At 38.9% G+C, this 17,843-nt stretch overlaps 1 protein-coding gene across 2 annotated transcripts in view; it reads left to right on the forward strand.

The window, feature by feature from the left end:
* Positions 1–17,843, forward strand: part of LOC144517123 (acid-sensing ion channel 1B-like) — a 63,082-nt gene that overhangs the window by 33,058 nt on the left and 12,181 nt on the right. For both annotated transcript variants that reach the window (XM_078248999.1, XM_078249000.1), the window contains exon 3: positions 3,048–3,175. In XM_078248999.1, the coding sequence (XP_078105125.1) occupies positions 3,048–3,175 (128 nt within the window). The remainder of the gene's footprint in view (positions 1–3,047; positions 3,176–17,843) is intronic.

A 17,843-nucleotide genomic window follows, 5' to 3' on the forward strand; every position in this document is an offset into this window, starting at 1 on the left:
TTATATAACTTCGGAGGTGCTCAGTGATAAAGTACTAGAGAATCCAGTGGAAATAGAGCTAATAAAGGCATAATTTCCCTCTGAAAGAAGAGATTACTTTTTTTTTTTTTTTAAATAGAAATGTCTTTATGAACGATTGTTAACAACCCATCCATTATGACATGGTTGAGTTTAGGTTTGAGCGTCTTTAATTAGTGTGTACCACTAAGGGTTTCTTGGTTTTCCTGGTCAGAAGTGGGGGTTTTTTATGATCAATTTTTTATTATTTTTATATTTTTGAAAACACAACATACAGAACAAACAAATACAATCGAACAGGAACCAAAACCCACCCCCCACCCACTGCGGTCTCGAGGAAAAGAAAACAAACCAAAATATAAGAAAACTAAAATCACACCTTGCCTAGTCGCTCTCTTCTAATTCTTGTGGTGTTGAGGTCACAAGGGGGCCGTTTCAGGAAGGAGGTTTAACAAACTCTGAGTCTAACCCTGATGTCTGAGTTGATTTACCCTGAGATGGGAAACTCTGAGTTTTTGGTTCCAGAACAGCTGATATGAGTTGGTTCAGTCAACTCAGAGTAGGTTCACGCGCGTGCACCACCACAAGAAAAAGGCAGCATGAATGGAGCCATGATACTACGATTCACCATGGTAACAACCACAAACAAACGGGTCGGCGGAAATACTGATGCGCACAAACAACGAGTTTGAACATGTATTTCATTAAAAAAGACAGAGAGAGAATTGGTGTGGGAGACAGTGTAACAGTGTATTCATTTCATATTTAATCACAGTTAACTTATAACATTACTGGTGAAAAAGTTGTATTACACCTATAATTTCATTTGGGTGCAATCCTGCGGGCAAAAAAGTAAGATACTAGGCTACTATGTCCCATTCTGAGGCTGCAGCACCATGATCATTAACAGAACTATAATTTATAGGCCCTAATCATTTATTTCTTTTTAATGGCTCTCACTGGTTTGTGTCACTGGACACAAAGAATCTGCTGGGATGTTAAAGCATGTCCATGATGGTGGATGTTAGTGATATGAGGACAGATAAGGTATCTACATATCTGATGGACTGTGATGGCCAGCATTGAGCTATCATTTTTTTGGTTGCAGTAGAGCCGGCCAGCCAAATTTTCTCCCAAGCAGGTGTAATTTAGAGTCGTCATTAAGTAACAAAACAATCGGGTCAGTAGGAATTCGACATCCTATCACATCAGATATTATTGATGTTGTTTTATTCCAAAACTCATGCACCTGTTCACACTCCCAGAATGTATACATATTCTTAAGCACAAGAAGAAAAAATTAATGAATCAGATTCTGTGCGTAGAAATAGGGGCATGCATCGTTTAAGCACAAAAACGTGAGTATGCACGGTTGATAAATGAGGCCCCAGTTCTAAACAAGAAGCGGAGTATTCCATCCATCCATTTTTTATACCCACTTATCTCCTTCAGGGTGGCATGGGGCTGGTGCATATCTGAGCATGCATTATGTGAGAGGAAGGTTATTCCCAGGACAGGTCTTCAGTTTATGAGAGTCTAATACATAGAGACTTACTTTCACACATACAGGCAATTTAGAGTTTGTATGTGCCTTTGAAGTGTTAGAGGAAACAGGAGCATTTAGAGGAAACCCAGACAGACACGAGGAGAACATGCAAACTCCTCACAGAAGCAACACAGCTGGGAGCGTCGATTTCAAACCATTCATACTGTGAGGCCACAGTGGCAACCAAAGAGAAATCCAAGAAAACGTGGGTGTGCAGGTGTGATGATGTGGTCTGATAAAATACATATCTCTAATCTTTCACTGATCAGCTTGTGATTTTCTTGTTAAAACCATAGCAACAGTACATTATGTCTCCAGGTTAAATTGTCTACACTTTCTGTGTAATTGTTGTTGACCTAAAATGATTTCACAACAAAGCACAGGGAGTGAAATGACTTTGAGGCAGCTGGACTTTCTCTTCTTTTTTGTTCCAAGGTTCAACCCAAATTTCATTATTCGATTGTAGAAGGATGACAGATGGCCATGACTTAAGATTGACATTCGCTTTTGCTTGCAGGAGCTTGCGCACTACTGATGTATATTTTGCTGCTCAAAGCCTTTTAAGTATTAGTCTTGGCAGCAGCAGAAGATGGCTTTGTTTCCATTCTCAGAAGAGCAATGTGTAACAGTTAAAGTCTGTCGCTCTTTGTCGAAGCTCTCATGTTGAATTCCAGCCGCATCCCTGAGCTCTTTAATTGAAAATAGTGAGAAAGTCTGGCACTTAGAGGACGATACAGAGTGAAATGCAGGGAGGAAAGGCGGCAGGAAGCAGACATCCTACTTTATCCCCGAGCCAACACTCAAAGGAACTAAATCTCTTGAATCCAGCCTGCCATCATCATGATAAGCAGGTCTAGGTCTCTGCAAATATGATAGAAATATGTTTGCAAGTATAGGTTTGAGTCACTATGTAATTGTAATGTTCCCCTGATCTCAGTATCAAAGAGGCCCATCTGCTTCATTTAAAATCTAAACAGCAGAGTGCTGTATCCAAGGAAGCTGTCAGCTGTATTGATTTTCCTTTTATCCTCATCATCATTTATTTATTAATTTATCTATTCACTTTCACATTTCCCCCCGCAGTAAATAAGACTCCTATGGGGCACATATTCATCATCAACCGCTCTACTTAGGAAGTCTATCTTCTTTATCCTTTCACTCCTCATTCCAGCTATTGTTAATTGTGATTGTCATCCCTGGAAGTCCATAGATGTAACGAATGAATAAGGAATTACTCTCTTGAAGAGCTTCTTTCCAGCTCAAATAAGACTACACGTTAAAGATGGTTTATAATTTGTCATGTTTTTTTTTTAGATTTTGTTTCCCTGCTTGTTTTTTACTCATTGGCTGAAGATGTTCCACTGCTGCAAAGCTTTTCTTCATTTGATTAATAACAACTGCTGCTGGGTAGATCATGCAGACCAATGTGTGCATACAAATCATCATCCCTGTTGTAAATGTCCTAACCTCTTCTTGTCAACAGACGAGACGTCATTTGAAGCAGGGATCAAAGTTCAGATCCACACCCAGGACGAGCCGCCGTTCATAGACCAGCTGGGCTTTGGAGTGGCGCCAGGGTTTCAGACTTTTGTCTCCTGTCAGGAACAACGGGTACGTCTTGATAAAGTTGAAAGAAATGAAATACAGAAAATACAAGAATATATCTCAGTACATTTTGTCTGGGAGAATCCCTCTGTTAATATTGGCCTTTTAATTTAATTCTGAGGGTTTTGTGTCTGTAATTCAAACAATAACATAAAATGAGCCCATCAGTTTTAAAGAGTAACTAAACCCCCAAACCACTTTTTCAGCTGATAACCAATGTATATAGGTATTTAGTAATTTTGTTGATGGATTCAGGTCCAAATCTTGACATTTTAGTGCAAAGTATTTGAATTCTACATATTGTGTTATAAATATGCATAGCGACTGCCTTCTACTGGTAGAAAATGTTGGTATTGACTGATCCGGTGCCAGATGACATGTTGTCTGTGTCGTGTTGACCAGCTCTGTCAGTGTACTGCCGTACGTGCAGATGAACGGCGCCAGTGCCCGGAGGTCCCCGTTTACCCGCCAGCAAAACTCTGCTTGATAATTGCGTCACCCAGTTGAAAATCACCGACTTTTCCTCTGTAGCGTTTAGCTTCACACAACGCCATTGAAACCATACACGACACTGGCTTAGCCGTGTCATCCTCCCCAGCTCTGCCCTCTTGTCCATATATGGTCACTTCTGGCTCCAAAATATCAAGATGGCGACAAATGCCAACTCTCGGATTTAAAACGGCCGGGTAAGGTCACTAATGCTTCGTCCATTATTTTTACAGTTTTTTTTATAGAAAAAACTCTGGGGTTTAGTTATTCTTAAATAATAATGATGATAATAACTTTTATTTGTATAGCTTTTTTTTTTTTCAAAACAATGTTGCAAACAAAAGCAAAAAAGACTTAGACATTAATATAGCTAAATATGATGGGTACAATACAGTGTTTAAATGGTTAAAAGTGACATGGCAGAAATTAATTTAAAAAAAGTTAAAGTATTTACTATTTACTCTATTTAAAGGAAGTCACTGTGGTAGCAAGACAACCTGACAACATATGTCTCCTTTAGTTTTAAATCTATATCATGGGACTGCTAGCAGAGTTTTGTATCAAGATCTGTGGTTAAGTGCAAGTACATTTGGGTGCAAAAGCCCACAAATGTATGTTGGAGCATAGACTGAATAAAAGATAATGCATAAAACTTCAGAGAATTATCAAAATGTCTTAAAGGGAACCTATTATGCTTTTCCTTATTTTCTATCATACGTAGATAAACTTAGCACAAAAAGTAAGGAAATTTGTGTTTGGTAGATAATTGCTCTGTGGTAACAATGCTTTTTGCCAATAAATCTGATACTGTTGGAAAACCTGTTTAGTTCCCTTTCAAATGGTGCCCCATTTGTAAGGAACATGCATTTGTGGGATGAGCAGCAGCGCTGAGGATTGGGGTCGTCACAGTTGCGGCCATGAAAAATTTGCCAAATCTTCTCTGCCATTGCGAAACAGGTTATTTTGCTATTGACACTTGTTTGAGCTTCTGGTACCCCCAGGTGCTGCCAATCAGGTGCCTGACTACGGCAGTTGGATTGTAGGGTCAAAGTGTGGCGAAGACGTGGAGAATGCTATGCTGATTGCTGCACAGCTAGAGTAACACCTTTTGGTGGAGGCAGTGTGATGGTGTGGGGCGGCATCTCCCTCACTGGAAAAACGAGGCTTGTCATCATTGGAGGCAATCTCAATGCAGAGAGATATAGAGATGAGATTCTGCAACCAGTGGCAATCCCATATCTCCACAGTCTGGGACCGAACGCTATCCTCCAAGATGACAACGCTTGCCCCCACAGGGCGGGGTTTATCAGAGACTACCTCCAGAATGTGGGAGTGGAGAGGATGGAATGGCCTGCCAGCAGTCCTGACCTCAACCCCATTGAACACTTGTGGGATCAGCTTGGGCGTGCTGTTCGTGCCAGAGTGACCAACACAACCACGTTGGCTGACTTGCGACAAATGCTGGTTGAAGAATAGGATGCCATCCCACAGCAGTGTGTGACCAGGCTGGTGACCAGCATGAGGAGGAGGTGCCAGGCTGTTGTGGCTATGTATGGTTCTTCCACACGCTACTGAGGCTCCTGTTTGTGAAATGAATAAATTGTTAAATTGCCAATATGTCTTACTTCAAACTTCAATCATCCAATCCACCAAACACCAAACGAGTCAATGGCAGAATAAGCTGTTTGGCATTGGCAGAGAAGATTCGGCAAATTTTTCATGGGCGCAACCCACATACTCAGCGCTGCTGCTCATCCCACAAATGCATGTTCCTTACAAATGGGGCACCATTTTTTTCCAACAGTATAAGATTCATTGCCAAAAACCATTGTTACCACAGAGAAATAATCTACCAAACACAAATTTCCTTACTTTTGTGCTAAGTTTACATAAAGTTACAATGTCCGATGTTCATGCCTGATTTCTTCATATGGTTCCTGATTTTACAGACACATAAAGTTGTGTGTCATCGGCATAGATATGAATAGATTTAATTAGGGCTGTCAAAATAACACGTTCATTTCGATTAATTAATCGGAGAAAAAGTTGTTGTTAAATGCCCTTTTCCCATCTGGTGGTTGTTTTTCTCATTCAACAGCAATTTACTAGTGAAATATTTGTTATAGTTATTACATTATTATTAAATCATTTAATTTTGACCATATGGCCTAGCAATAAACAAGCCCTTATTTAATGTCGCTGACTTGTTTAGTACCCTTCTTTTCTTTTTTTTACTTTCTTAAAAAGTATTGGATCAGGCACCACTAAGGCACCGGGCAAAAATTATGTATACGATTAATTTAGATTAATTAATCACAGAGTACGTAATTAATTCGATTACATTTTTTAATCAATTGACAGCCCTAGATTTAATATAACATATTATACGGCCAAACATTCTTATGGCTTTGAGTCAGGTCTTGACAATACAAACTGCCTAGACTGTATGTGTACGTAGCGTTCTGTGAATAATTACCTAATAGAAATACGGCTAATCTCTCGCCAAATCCTGATAGTATTTACAAAATCGCACATTTTCTAGTCTTTAAAGTTAAGGTATGTGTGTAAGTCAGTGTGGCTAGTAGTAATAATATGATTTTCCTGGTTTATATCTGTTTTCATTGGCACAGTTAAGTTTTCTCTTTAATATATCATGATTTAGCCTGCCTAGGTTTGCCTAGGTTTTCTGCAGAAAATGCGTGGGAATGCTGGATAGCTGAATTGCTAAAGCTAAACTGGATGAATAGCTTAAATCAGTAAGAAGAAGTTGAAGTAGAGAGAATAGTTGAAAAAGTATGAATGGTTTCAATTAACATGAATTTCATTAAAAAGTTGAATAACACCACTAATATATAAAATAATTTATTTTCTAACTGAACTTATGAGTCTCGAAGACTTACAAATGCTATGAGAAACAGAGATGAAAATGCGGAAATATGAAATAAATTGTTTGAAAAATCTCAAATGGATTGCAATGCTGAAAATCTTGGACGTTGAAATGTAAAATTGTCAGTTGGAAGATGAACTGCATTACCTTATTAAGCTAAGAGCTGAAATACATTTCTAGAAAAGCTGGAAGCTAAACTGTAATACTATCAAAAGTGGAAGTTCAAATAAATTGACTAAAAAGGCTAAAAGTATAAATACTTTGTATTATTATCAGACATATCCATTGCATATAACAAAAAAAGCATGACCCTAAAGAGCTGAGAGGTGAGTATATTGCCTGAAAAGAAGCAAGGATATATACATGGATGAAATCACAAATCACAAATGACACTAGAGGGAGGGAGGGAGAGAGAGAGAGAGAGAGAGAGAGAGAGAGAGGGGAGGGAGGGAGAAAGAAGGAGGCAGGGATAGACAGACAAGAGGGAGGGAGACAGAGACAGAAACAAACAGAGACAGACAGACAGGAAGAAACAAAAACGGACAGACAGACAGACAGAGACAGGCAGACAAACAGACAGACAGAGACAGAAACAAACAGAGACAGACAGACAGGAAGAAACAGAAACGGACAGACTGACAGAGACAGACAGACAGACAGACAGACAGACAGACAGAGAGAGACAAACAAACAGAAAGACAGAGACAGGGAGAAACAGAACCAGACAGAGACAGACAGACAGACAGACAGAGACAGAGAGAAAGAGACAGACAGAGAAAGAGAGAAACAAACAGACATACAGAGAGACAGACAGAGACAGGGAGAAACAGAAACAGACAGAGACAGACAAGTGGAACGCAAAAGATATAGACTAATGTTCATATTACTGCCTGTAGTATTCAAGTTGACTGTCTGTGAAAGGGTAGTCATGGCTACTAATGACCTGTGACCATGTTGATAAACATCCTTTGAAGTCTGTGATGAGATCTCTTTGATTGATTGATCAGGTTAACGACCGTGTCACCTGCTGAAACTGTCAGCTGTGCCCCACTGGAGCTATTCAAAGACACAGAGTAAGCTCTCAAATAAAGGCTCAGACTGCTACAACGATAAAGGGTATCAGTGAAATGATGTAATCATGACCACCACAAGGCCTTCGTGAACGTATTCATGTAAAATTTATGTTGATAAACTTAAAAATGTGGGCATATCAGTGATTTAAAAAAGTGGTTTGCTCTGCGTTTCGCTCAGAAATGTGGAGAATGTTAAACAGGTCAGCGAATGGAGGAAGATGTGGAACTCTTGTCATTTGGAAGCTCACCGAGCCAAACATATAAGTCATATCGCATAACTGAGCACATTGGTTGAAACTAGACAAAAATACCTACGTTTTGATGTATAAATTGTGCAGGACACGTAGATATTGTGGGCGTGAGAGCAATTTATAGAGAAGGGACAAAGATAATTTTGAAGGCTCTGCACTCTAGTGTATGACATCATCCACTCTGGGAGACGCCACACACACTCATTAGAAACGCAGAAAAATTCTGAAATGATCACTAAACGTAAACAGCTTTTCCACAAAAACTGTAAAAGATATCAAACTAAACTAATCATAGCCTAATACCTGAATATTTGAAGTGAACATTTTAAAGTTTGTTTGGCATCTGTAGGTGAAAGTTTGAAGGAGCTGAACATTTTGGGAGCGGAAGAAGATTTTAAGGATTTGAAGCATGCTCTCATTGACTTCAGTGTTAAAAAAAAAAGTGTTAAAAAGCTTAATATTTTAAAAAGTATAAATGGTAGAAAAAAAAGTTGAAGAAGTCCCATCATTAGCTGAAAGACCTGAACATTTTAAAAGTTGAATGGTTTTAATAGCTGAAAGTATGCAGAAGTTACGGAGAGCCAAAAAACGTACGGAATAAGAAAAATAAAGAAAATGGCCGAACGGAATAAACAATAGTTGGAATGCTACTGAATCAGCATTCCCACTAATGATGCATCCTGGGATCATTGTGGGTGTTTCTGGGCTTTTAACCTCAGACATCCTGCATGGCCCAGGTGACCCTGCTAGGGTTGATCAAGCCCTGGTCTGTGTCCCAGTACCACTCACGCTCTCCTGCACACTGCCCTCGATCCTCAACCATCTGGAGGATCTTTCTGCTGCATCTGAGGCACTTCTGATGGCTCTGCCCCTGTCTGCTCCCGTCACTCCCAGCAGATTGAGACCTTTACTGAACATTCACAGCCCAGTCAGCATCTCAGTGATTTGAAATTCAAACAGTGAGCTGTTCGGTATCAAAAAATCCTCTCTGTGTGTTTAAGGATGTCAAGGCAAATGAGACGCATTCTGAATATATTTGAAGCTCCACTAAGGCATATTTGTATATGAATTTTGAATCAAATGTCTCTCTGTAATCTGAAAAGGTGGCTCCTGCTGAAACCGCTGACATGTATCACCCATCTGTCTGCTCTACACAGATTTTAAACCTTCTGGTCCACACACAGACTACATGATTCATTTTCTTTCTTCCTCCATTACTAACATTTCCCAACATTAACTTGATAATCAAACTTATTATATAAAGTCATGTTACCGCAGAGAATTGAATACTTTACTTTAGTATTTCCATTTGATGCTACTTTATGCCTCTAATTCATTTCAGAGACAAATATTGTACTTTTTACTCCACTACATTTGTCTGACAGCTGTAGTTACTTTAAGACTAGGATTTTACATTAAAACATATGATAAGCTTATAAAACACAATGTATTGTTAAATCTTAGATCCATAGTTCTTTAGTCTTTCAACCAAAGCAGTTGAACCAAAAGTGATTTCCTCTCTAAACTTCTCAGGTTGTTTTATTAAAATAAATAAATTAGAGGTAGAAATGATCTAATATTTAACCAAAATAGCAAAGATTACAAAAAAAGTCCAATAATAAATAAATAAATATTCTAGCAGAACTCTCTTAACCATCTCTGGAACCCTTAGTGGTCAAGTAATTTATCCTGTGACGAAAACCCGGGATTGGGAACCATTGGACTATAGTTAAACCTAACAGTAAAATGCTGCTTACATATTGTTGCATCACTATTACCAATCTAATAATGTACTATATAATTAGTCATGGGGAACTTTTTTTTTGCAGAACGACTAGTTTTACTTTTGAAGTACATTTTGTTTATAATGTTTCTGTACTTTTATTTACTTTGATTTTGAATGCAGGATTTTACTTGTAAGGAAGTACTTCACCATTTGTGTGTTTGACTTTTAGTGACTCGAGTCTGTTCGGTGTGTTCTGTGCGGTCTTTGGTGTTTTTTGCCCCCAACGTCTCCTTCCAGGCAGCGCGACAATGGTTATGTTTAGGGTTAGGGTTAGCTGCCTGGAAGGCACCGTTGGAGGCAAAAAACATCATCGAGCGTTCCGTGCCGTCGTCCGTTGGAGGAGCTTCATTTTCGCCGACCTGACATGCTCAGTCGGAGACAGGGCAGTCGGGACTCACCCGGAAATGGCAAGTGGGATGAGCATGGAAAGCCTCTCAAAATCTGACGAAAATCTTTCAAACTGACCTTTGTCAATCTGAAATGAAGACAGATTCAGCAACTGCATGGCCTATTTCTCGCTTAAAATGTTTTCAGAAAGACGTTTCGGTGAACTATTTTAGTACAATATAAGATCGTATTCTGAATGAGTCGCCAGTAATGGCCGGTTGAAAAATCCAAAATCCGGAAGCAGCAGCCAGATCCATGTGACGCGTTCATCCAATCAGCTGCCGGTTTTCATTTTTTGAAGCGGGTATGGCTGCAGCCTGGAGCGTCCCATGTCATGCCATGCCGTCTCATGCCATCCCGTCTCATGCCAAGGCGTGTCCAACGGTAAGTTCAGCGGGTCAAAAATACGAAATCGCAAATTATTTTCCAGATGGAGTCACGGGTAAGTTCGTGACCACGTTTGCAAACAAGGAGGGTCAGTGTATGTTTTGGTCATTCGATTCGATACATTTATTTATTACCCTCTGCCTTCCTCTGACTCTCTGTCTCTACCCACAGCAGACAGCTTTGCCCGAAGAGAGTCAAACCAGCTGAGGAAATAGACTTTCAGTTCACGGCTGTAACGTTACTGTTACATTAACGTTACCTTACAGCGCCAAAGTCTGATCCCAGCAAACTTTGTGTTGATCTGGCAGAAAGTCACCGGTGGTTCGGGATCAGATCATGGGGATCAGACCTCCGGTGCTGGGTCTAATGTTATAATGTTCGCTGCTGCCGCTGCAGCTAGCTAGCAGCTAGCCACCAGCCCTATGACCTGGGTCCCTGGTTCGCTCTATGTTCTCTCCCCGGTGCTGACTGACTCTGGTCCGTCTGCAGAGCTGGCGTTACTCGCTCTAGCTAAGCTGGGAATCAGAATCTACCACGCTCGTGTTTTATTCATATTTTCTTTTCTTTACAGAATATGAAAGAAAAAGGCATTTTTTCATTTCTGTTTTCTAATGATTACATTTTTTGTTATATGAAATAGGAAATGAAAATCGAAGCATGTTTAAAATGTTCACATTCCCTTTTGACAAGGAAAAGGAAAAAACGCCTTGTATTTCAATTTTAAATTTTGTATTTTAAAACGAAAATCAAATTTTTTTTTTTTTTTAATATCTGTTAATGAAATGAAAATCGAATGACCAAAACATACACTGACCCGGACCGACCGGATTTCCATGGATAACAAGGATCTGCACACACAAGAATACAAAAATAAACATGTTTATTTCCAAGACTCCTTTTTATTTTTATAGTCTATATTGTTTTCACACTTCACTGGGACATTGCTGCAAATACAATTGCTTATCAGCAAGGCGAGATGGCATGAGACGGGAGGCTCCAGGTTGCAGCCATAGAATGAATTTTTTTGTTTGCCTATAATCTGCATTTATTTTATAGACAGGCATATTTTTAAGTATTTTATTCATCAGTATGATAGTCTGCATTTATCTTGTAAACATATTTTTTTTAAAAAGTATTTTATTCATTTGTATGATTGCCGTTACTGTTTAGTTAAAAAAACACCAAATATATTTTTAAGTATTTTATTCATTAGCATGATAGTCGACTTTGAAAAGTAGAAGCTTGGGGAAGCTTTTACTTTGAAAAGTAAGAGAGATATTTTTTAAAGTATTTTATAGAGGGTTTTCACGACGCGTCATCAGACCTGAAGTCGCCATGTTGGAGGTACTCCACATCACAACAAAGCACAGGCACTGAAGTAGATCCCGAACGGCGTCAAGGAAAATGATTAATTATTGCCGTGTTTTAGGTTGTACCAATAAGCTCCAGGCTGCAGCCATACAGTCTTGCATTTTTTGCGCGACAATACAGATTAGCGGCACCTGCTGTTATGGAGACGTATTACGTCTCGTCGCTTTGGTGTGTTCCAAGGCACTTTTTTGACCAACTCGGGGAGACTGATCAGTCCAACTGCCTTTTCTGCCAACGGTCGGCCGTCTGGTTGGTGGGTTAGGGTTAGGCATTAAACGTGCATGCAAGCTGAAATTCAACCGTGCGGTTTTGTTGGGATTAAGATATAAACAAAAGCCGCTAGCTGCTAGGCTAATGTGCAATGGTAAACACACAGAATATGGTACACGCACACAGCAGAGCTTGCAAACTGTGGCTTTTTTGTCAACAACGTGAACATTGTCAACATAAGTCACTGGAAATCCAAAATATTTCCACACCGGCGACTTCAGTGAAAGAGGAGGGGGTTCAAGTTCTGTCGAGGAGTTTGACTTGCAGCACTTCAACACGTGTGTTTTTTCCACTTGACAAGCCAACCGGACGTGACATGGGGGCCTGGCAGCATCGGCGATTCCATTTTTTTATTCAAAATTCGGTCACCTTAGTAAGCACCAGAGCTGTATAGTAACGAAGTAGAACTACTTCACTACTCTACTTAAGTACTAAAAGGCTGTATCTGTACTCTACTGGAGTATTATTTTTTTCTCCTACTTCCACTTTTACTTGAGTACATATTTTCGATGAGTATAATACTTGTACTCCGATAGATTTTTTATGTGCTGCATCGTTACTCGTTACTTTCCTCCCTTAATTTCCTCACGCTACGGAGACTGTGTAGGTTAGTGTGTGTACGTTAGTTACGTACGCTAATTACGTAATTACGTAGGAAATCCCCGAGATTGCGTCGTGTTTCTTTCTTTTAATTACGGTGTCCCGTTCAGAAGTCAGAGACGATGTAAGTTTGTACTCTTTCTATTTAGCTAGTGTTGCAGCAGATTAAGCTATTCCTGAGTTGTTTGAGTCTGCAGTGAGTCCTGAATGTTAACCGTTTGACCCTGTGATGTGTGATGTTAAGCTGTTAGTTTATCTGTACTTCGCTAGCTTGCTAACTTTCCACTACATCACATGTTACTAGCTAGTGTGTGATAACTTTTTTGGGGGCTTTAATCGTTACTGTGCTGGAGAGGATGTTTATTTTACTTGCACAGTGTGATAATTGTACATTTTATTTCAGTATTTGTTAATATTTGTTATTTTTAATATAATTAATATTTGTTAATTCCTTTGGCTACAGCCTTGGCTAAACATTTGTCATAATATAAACAATATGATATTCAAACTTTTGACTGCTTTCTTGAATAACTAAATAACACAATACTTGTACTTTTACTTTCAGTACTTGAGTAGTACATTTTAAAATAAACTACTTGCAATACTTAAGTATAGGGCTGCAACTAACGATTATTTTCATAGTCGATTAATCTGTCGATTATTTTCTCGATTAATCGATTAGTTGTTTGATCTATAAAAATGTCATAACATGGTGAAAAATGTGGATCAGTGTTTCCCAAAGCCTAAGAGGACGTCCTCAAATGTCTTGTTTTGTCCAAAACTCAAAGATATTCAGTTTACTGTCACAAAAGAGAGAAGAAACTAGAAGATATTCACATTTAACAAGCTGGAATCAGAGAAATTTTATTTTTTTTAATAAAAAAATGACTCAAACGATTAATCGATTACCAAAATAGTTGGCGATTAATTTAATAGTTGACAGTTAATCGATTCATCGTTGCACCTCTGCTTAAATACAAAACATTTCGAATACTTTAGTACTTATACTTAAGTGTTGTGCTTAAAGAGCACTTCTACTTCTACTCAAGTCACTTTTTTGATAGAGCACTTGTACTTTTACTCAAGTATGGGTCTCTAGTACTTTATACACCTCTGGTAAGCACTGCACTCTCAGCACTATGCTGTGTTTTGAAGGACGACTGCTTTCTGCCTTCAGACAAAGGAGGTTAAAAACATAATTTTGGCTGGGAATCAATCTCGTGTTTCACACAGAAGGCAAAAAGTGTGCTTCAGATCAATAATGTGACAAAGGTAAGGACAGTTACTCTTTTGGTTGAAAAGGCTGTTTTTATTGGAAATTGAACACTGCTACATTTTTAGCAATCCCACAGTGCAATTGAAGGGACTGTTCATGTTTGCTGAACCTTTGGAGACTTTGGGCCATTGTACAGTTCTGATAGTTACAAACTTGGGGCCTTAACAAATATTATTAGGGCTGTCAATCGATTAAAAAATGTAATCTAATTAATTACATACTCTGTGATTAATTAATTGAAATTAATCGCATACATAATTAACGGTGCCTGAACCGATAAGTAGAGAGTAAAAAAAGAAAAGAAAAAAAAGGGTACTAAACAACAGTTGGTGACATTAAAGAACGGCTTGTTTATTGCTAAGGCCATATGGTCAAAATTAAATGATTTAATAATAATGTATAACAATAACAATAACTTATTTCACTAGTAAATTGCTGTTGAGCGACAAAAACAACAACCAGATAGGAAAAGGACATTTACAATAACTTCAAATGCACCACGAGGCTGTAGTTTACCAGTTTCATTGAACGCACCGTCTGTGTTGTTTCTCCGACGGCAGCTGCAGATTGTTACATACCGGTGTTGAATCCTCTACAGTAAAACACAGTCATGATTACACCAAAGGATTTCTAATAAGGGAAGAAGTTCCACTCTCTCGTTACTTCCGGCTTCTGAACTGGTTGCAGTTCCACCAGAGTTCCGTATAGGGGGCGGTCACAGGCCAGTGCAGAATGAATGGGACTCTATGGAGCTATAGATAATAATAGATATAAATCCACTTTTCTCAGGATATAATTTTTTGTCTAGTAATTTGAATGTTGCATTCGAAAGGGGAGGCTAAGAAAATACACACTGCTGGGTGTTAGATTTTTTTAAAGTGTCTTTTTTGTTCTAAAAAGCCTTTTAAAATGTCAATGCGTCATACACATATACGGCCAGAGATGCTTTACGGCAAGCTCTGAGTCGCTTCCTTTGTTCTCTCGAAGCATCGACAATACAGCAAAATTCGGTTCAATGGGGCTGAATAGGGAGTGCAACGGCTTTCCGTAGAACGGCTTTGATTACACCATTTAGCGTTAGCTGTCAGCATTTTAACCGTGTTTAATCCAGCTACTAGCTAGCGGTAGGCTAACGTTAGCTGCTGTCGAGTATAGTGTTAACTAGCGTCACATGCAGCAGGGTTTGTGTTTCCTGTAACGTCTGTTTCAGAGCATCAGAGACGCGCAGACATATCAGTGGCACCAGATTTTCGTTTGTATGCAAACGTCAATATGGAATGGATTAATCTGCGTTAATTTTTTTAACACGTTATTTTTTCTCAGATTAATTAATCGAAATTAACGCGTTATTTTGACAGCCCTAAATATTATAGAAACACAAACGTTCCCCAGTCATCTTGTGGAAGTCTGTTTGGCTCAGTAAAACAAAGTGAATGCAGGTTATTTTTAAACTGTAAATAATTCTGCAGGTATAATACAAACATACAGTCAGACAAATCATATACTCTGGCCCCTAATATGCTACAAAACCATGCATAATGAATGGTGGAGAGAAAGGGATGGATTTGTGAGTGATCTCAGTCCTTCCACGTCCACACTACCAGTGAGTGTTCCAGTGTCGGCGGGCTGCAGCAGGATTTTGCATGCTGCCAATGTCGCATCTGCAGGAAACTGTCCCTCTTTGTTTTTCTCAATTTCTCACTATCTCCGTCACTTTTTTCCTCTACAACAGTTATTGCAATTCCTCTAATACAATCCCTCTCTCTTTAATATGATCCCCCATCTCGCTCTCTCTCTCTATATATTTATTTATTTCATTGGCTGGCAGGCTCACTCTTCATTAATCTAATGCAGTTTGCTCACATTCATTCAACTGCCTGTTTCTGCAGTCCTGTAGTGTAAAACTGTCGGGGTCTTTTCTGCCAGCCAAACTGTCACTCACCATGATCCCACAAAAGAAAAACGGCAATTTCTTCCTACTTAAAAGCAAAAAGAACAGAATGTTTGTTCCCCCTTTTACCTCTGTTTCTGTCCGCAGGGTCTTGCTGACTCTTGGTTGTCCTCTTTCTTCTACCTCTCACCCTTTCGTTTGCGCTCTCTCACTCAGTTGAGAAAGGGGGAATTGAGGTCACAATCTTAACATGATTTGTTTTCTTCGTCATGGTCGTTAAACAGCATGTTAACATGTCCTGAAATCTCTTACACCAGTTTCACTTTTGTTGTCCACATTTGCAGAATTAAACTTTTGCAGAAGTTTAACCAATAGGAAGTAATGTTACCACAAGGTGGTTTAGGATGGCTGAGTAGAGCTTTTGAAGATGCAGAGAAATTGAAATAGCAGAACTCTGAGCATAAGAGAGCCATTACCCAGTCACATAGCTCTTCCAATAGTTCTAGCCTACGTGATGAGGAAAATAAATACACAAGCACCTTTTACTGATTACCACATTTTACCCAGCTCTGATTGTTTTTATGTTCTCTTTGACTTTGTGAAACGTCCTTGATGTGAAAATAGGCAAAGGAATCATGATAATCTCCTGATTAGATTTTAGTCTGAGCTATCTGGTTTACTTGAGTGATCGGTACAGTATGTGTATGTGTGTGTGAACTCTGTATGTGCATGTTGAACATCGTCTTGGGTTATTAGTAACCAAATCCACTGCGCGACACACGCGACTGCCTCTTGCACCTCAGTACAAATTGTAAAAAGCAGGCCCCTAAATCATAACAGTGGCCTTTAATTTATTGCTGTGTGAGCACTCAGTGATGCACTGTTTGAACCAAAGAGACGGAAACACACAGGGGCTGTTGTATAGCTTGGCACTTTATTTAATGCATCAAAGTTTGTCCTTTTTTAAGACAGCTGAAATCTAAATGAATATTGCTAATATTTTCATATATGTACATTTCAAAAAGCACTCTGTCTGAGGGATTTCAGTTTACATTTTCTACATGTATACTATGGTACAACCTTAAGTATAAACAAGACTTATTGGGACTTGTTTTGGAGTTGGATGTATATATTTTTGCATTTGTCCTACTTTATATGTCCCAATTTTTCTATTAATTTCTACTTAGTTATTTTCTGTCTATTAGTTCAGTTTTTTTCCTATCATTTTGATTCTATAATGTTTAGATGCCCTGATGATAAAGGCCAGGGAGTAGTAGCGCCTATAGGGTTGTGATCTCTCCAGTGGTCAAGTATATGCTCATCATTATCCCATCTTAATTCATGGTTATTTCTTTTTCTTTTTAAGTGTTATGACTGTGCTGGTTTTCTGACCTAGACTTATATTAGTTTTTGTTTTCTGTTTACATGCTGTTTAAATGGACCTCTATATGCCTTATTCCATGTTACCATGTGCTATTTTATAAAAAAGAAAGAAAACTAAAAACTTCTGTACCACAGAGACCTGCAAAGACACCATTCACACAAAGGGACAAGACACAACAGATACTGAGAGAAAGAATTAAATTAAAGATGACACATGATGTAATAGTAGTTCATCATTTATTACAGTTTTGAGTATCCAATGAACTCATGTGTTTGAACTGTGGGAGGAAACCGGAGCAAAACCTGCAGGAAACCCACACAAAACATGCACATTCTACAAAGGTGACTGTGCTAAGAAGTAAGCCACTGTGCTGCCTACACATATATAAAGTGTATCTTTATGTACACAGAATGAGATGTGTAATGATGAGTGTGAGACCGGTCTTGTCGTCACTTTCCGTCCACAGGGCCAGGCAGGTGGGAACTGTCATTGAAATCAGTTGGATCAGCAAGAGAAAAAGTCTTTCACTCTGAAACACAGAAAAACCGACAAGTTTCACAACGTTGTTGAGAGAGATTATCTTTTCTTTTTCTTTTTTACAAACAAGAAAGCTGTATGAACA

The sequence above is a fragment of the Sander vitreus genome, chromosome 4, assembly GCF_031162955.1.
Source record: "Sander vitreus isolate 19-12246 chromosome 4, sanVit1, whole genome shotgun sequence".
Classification (NCBI taxonomy): Eukaryota; Metazoa; Chordata; class Actinopteri; order Perciformes; family Percidae; genus Sander; species Sander vitreus.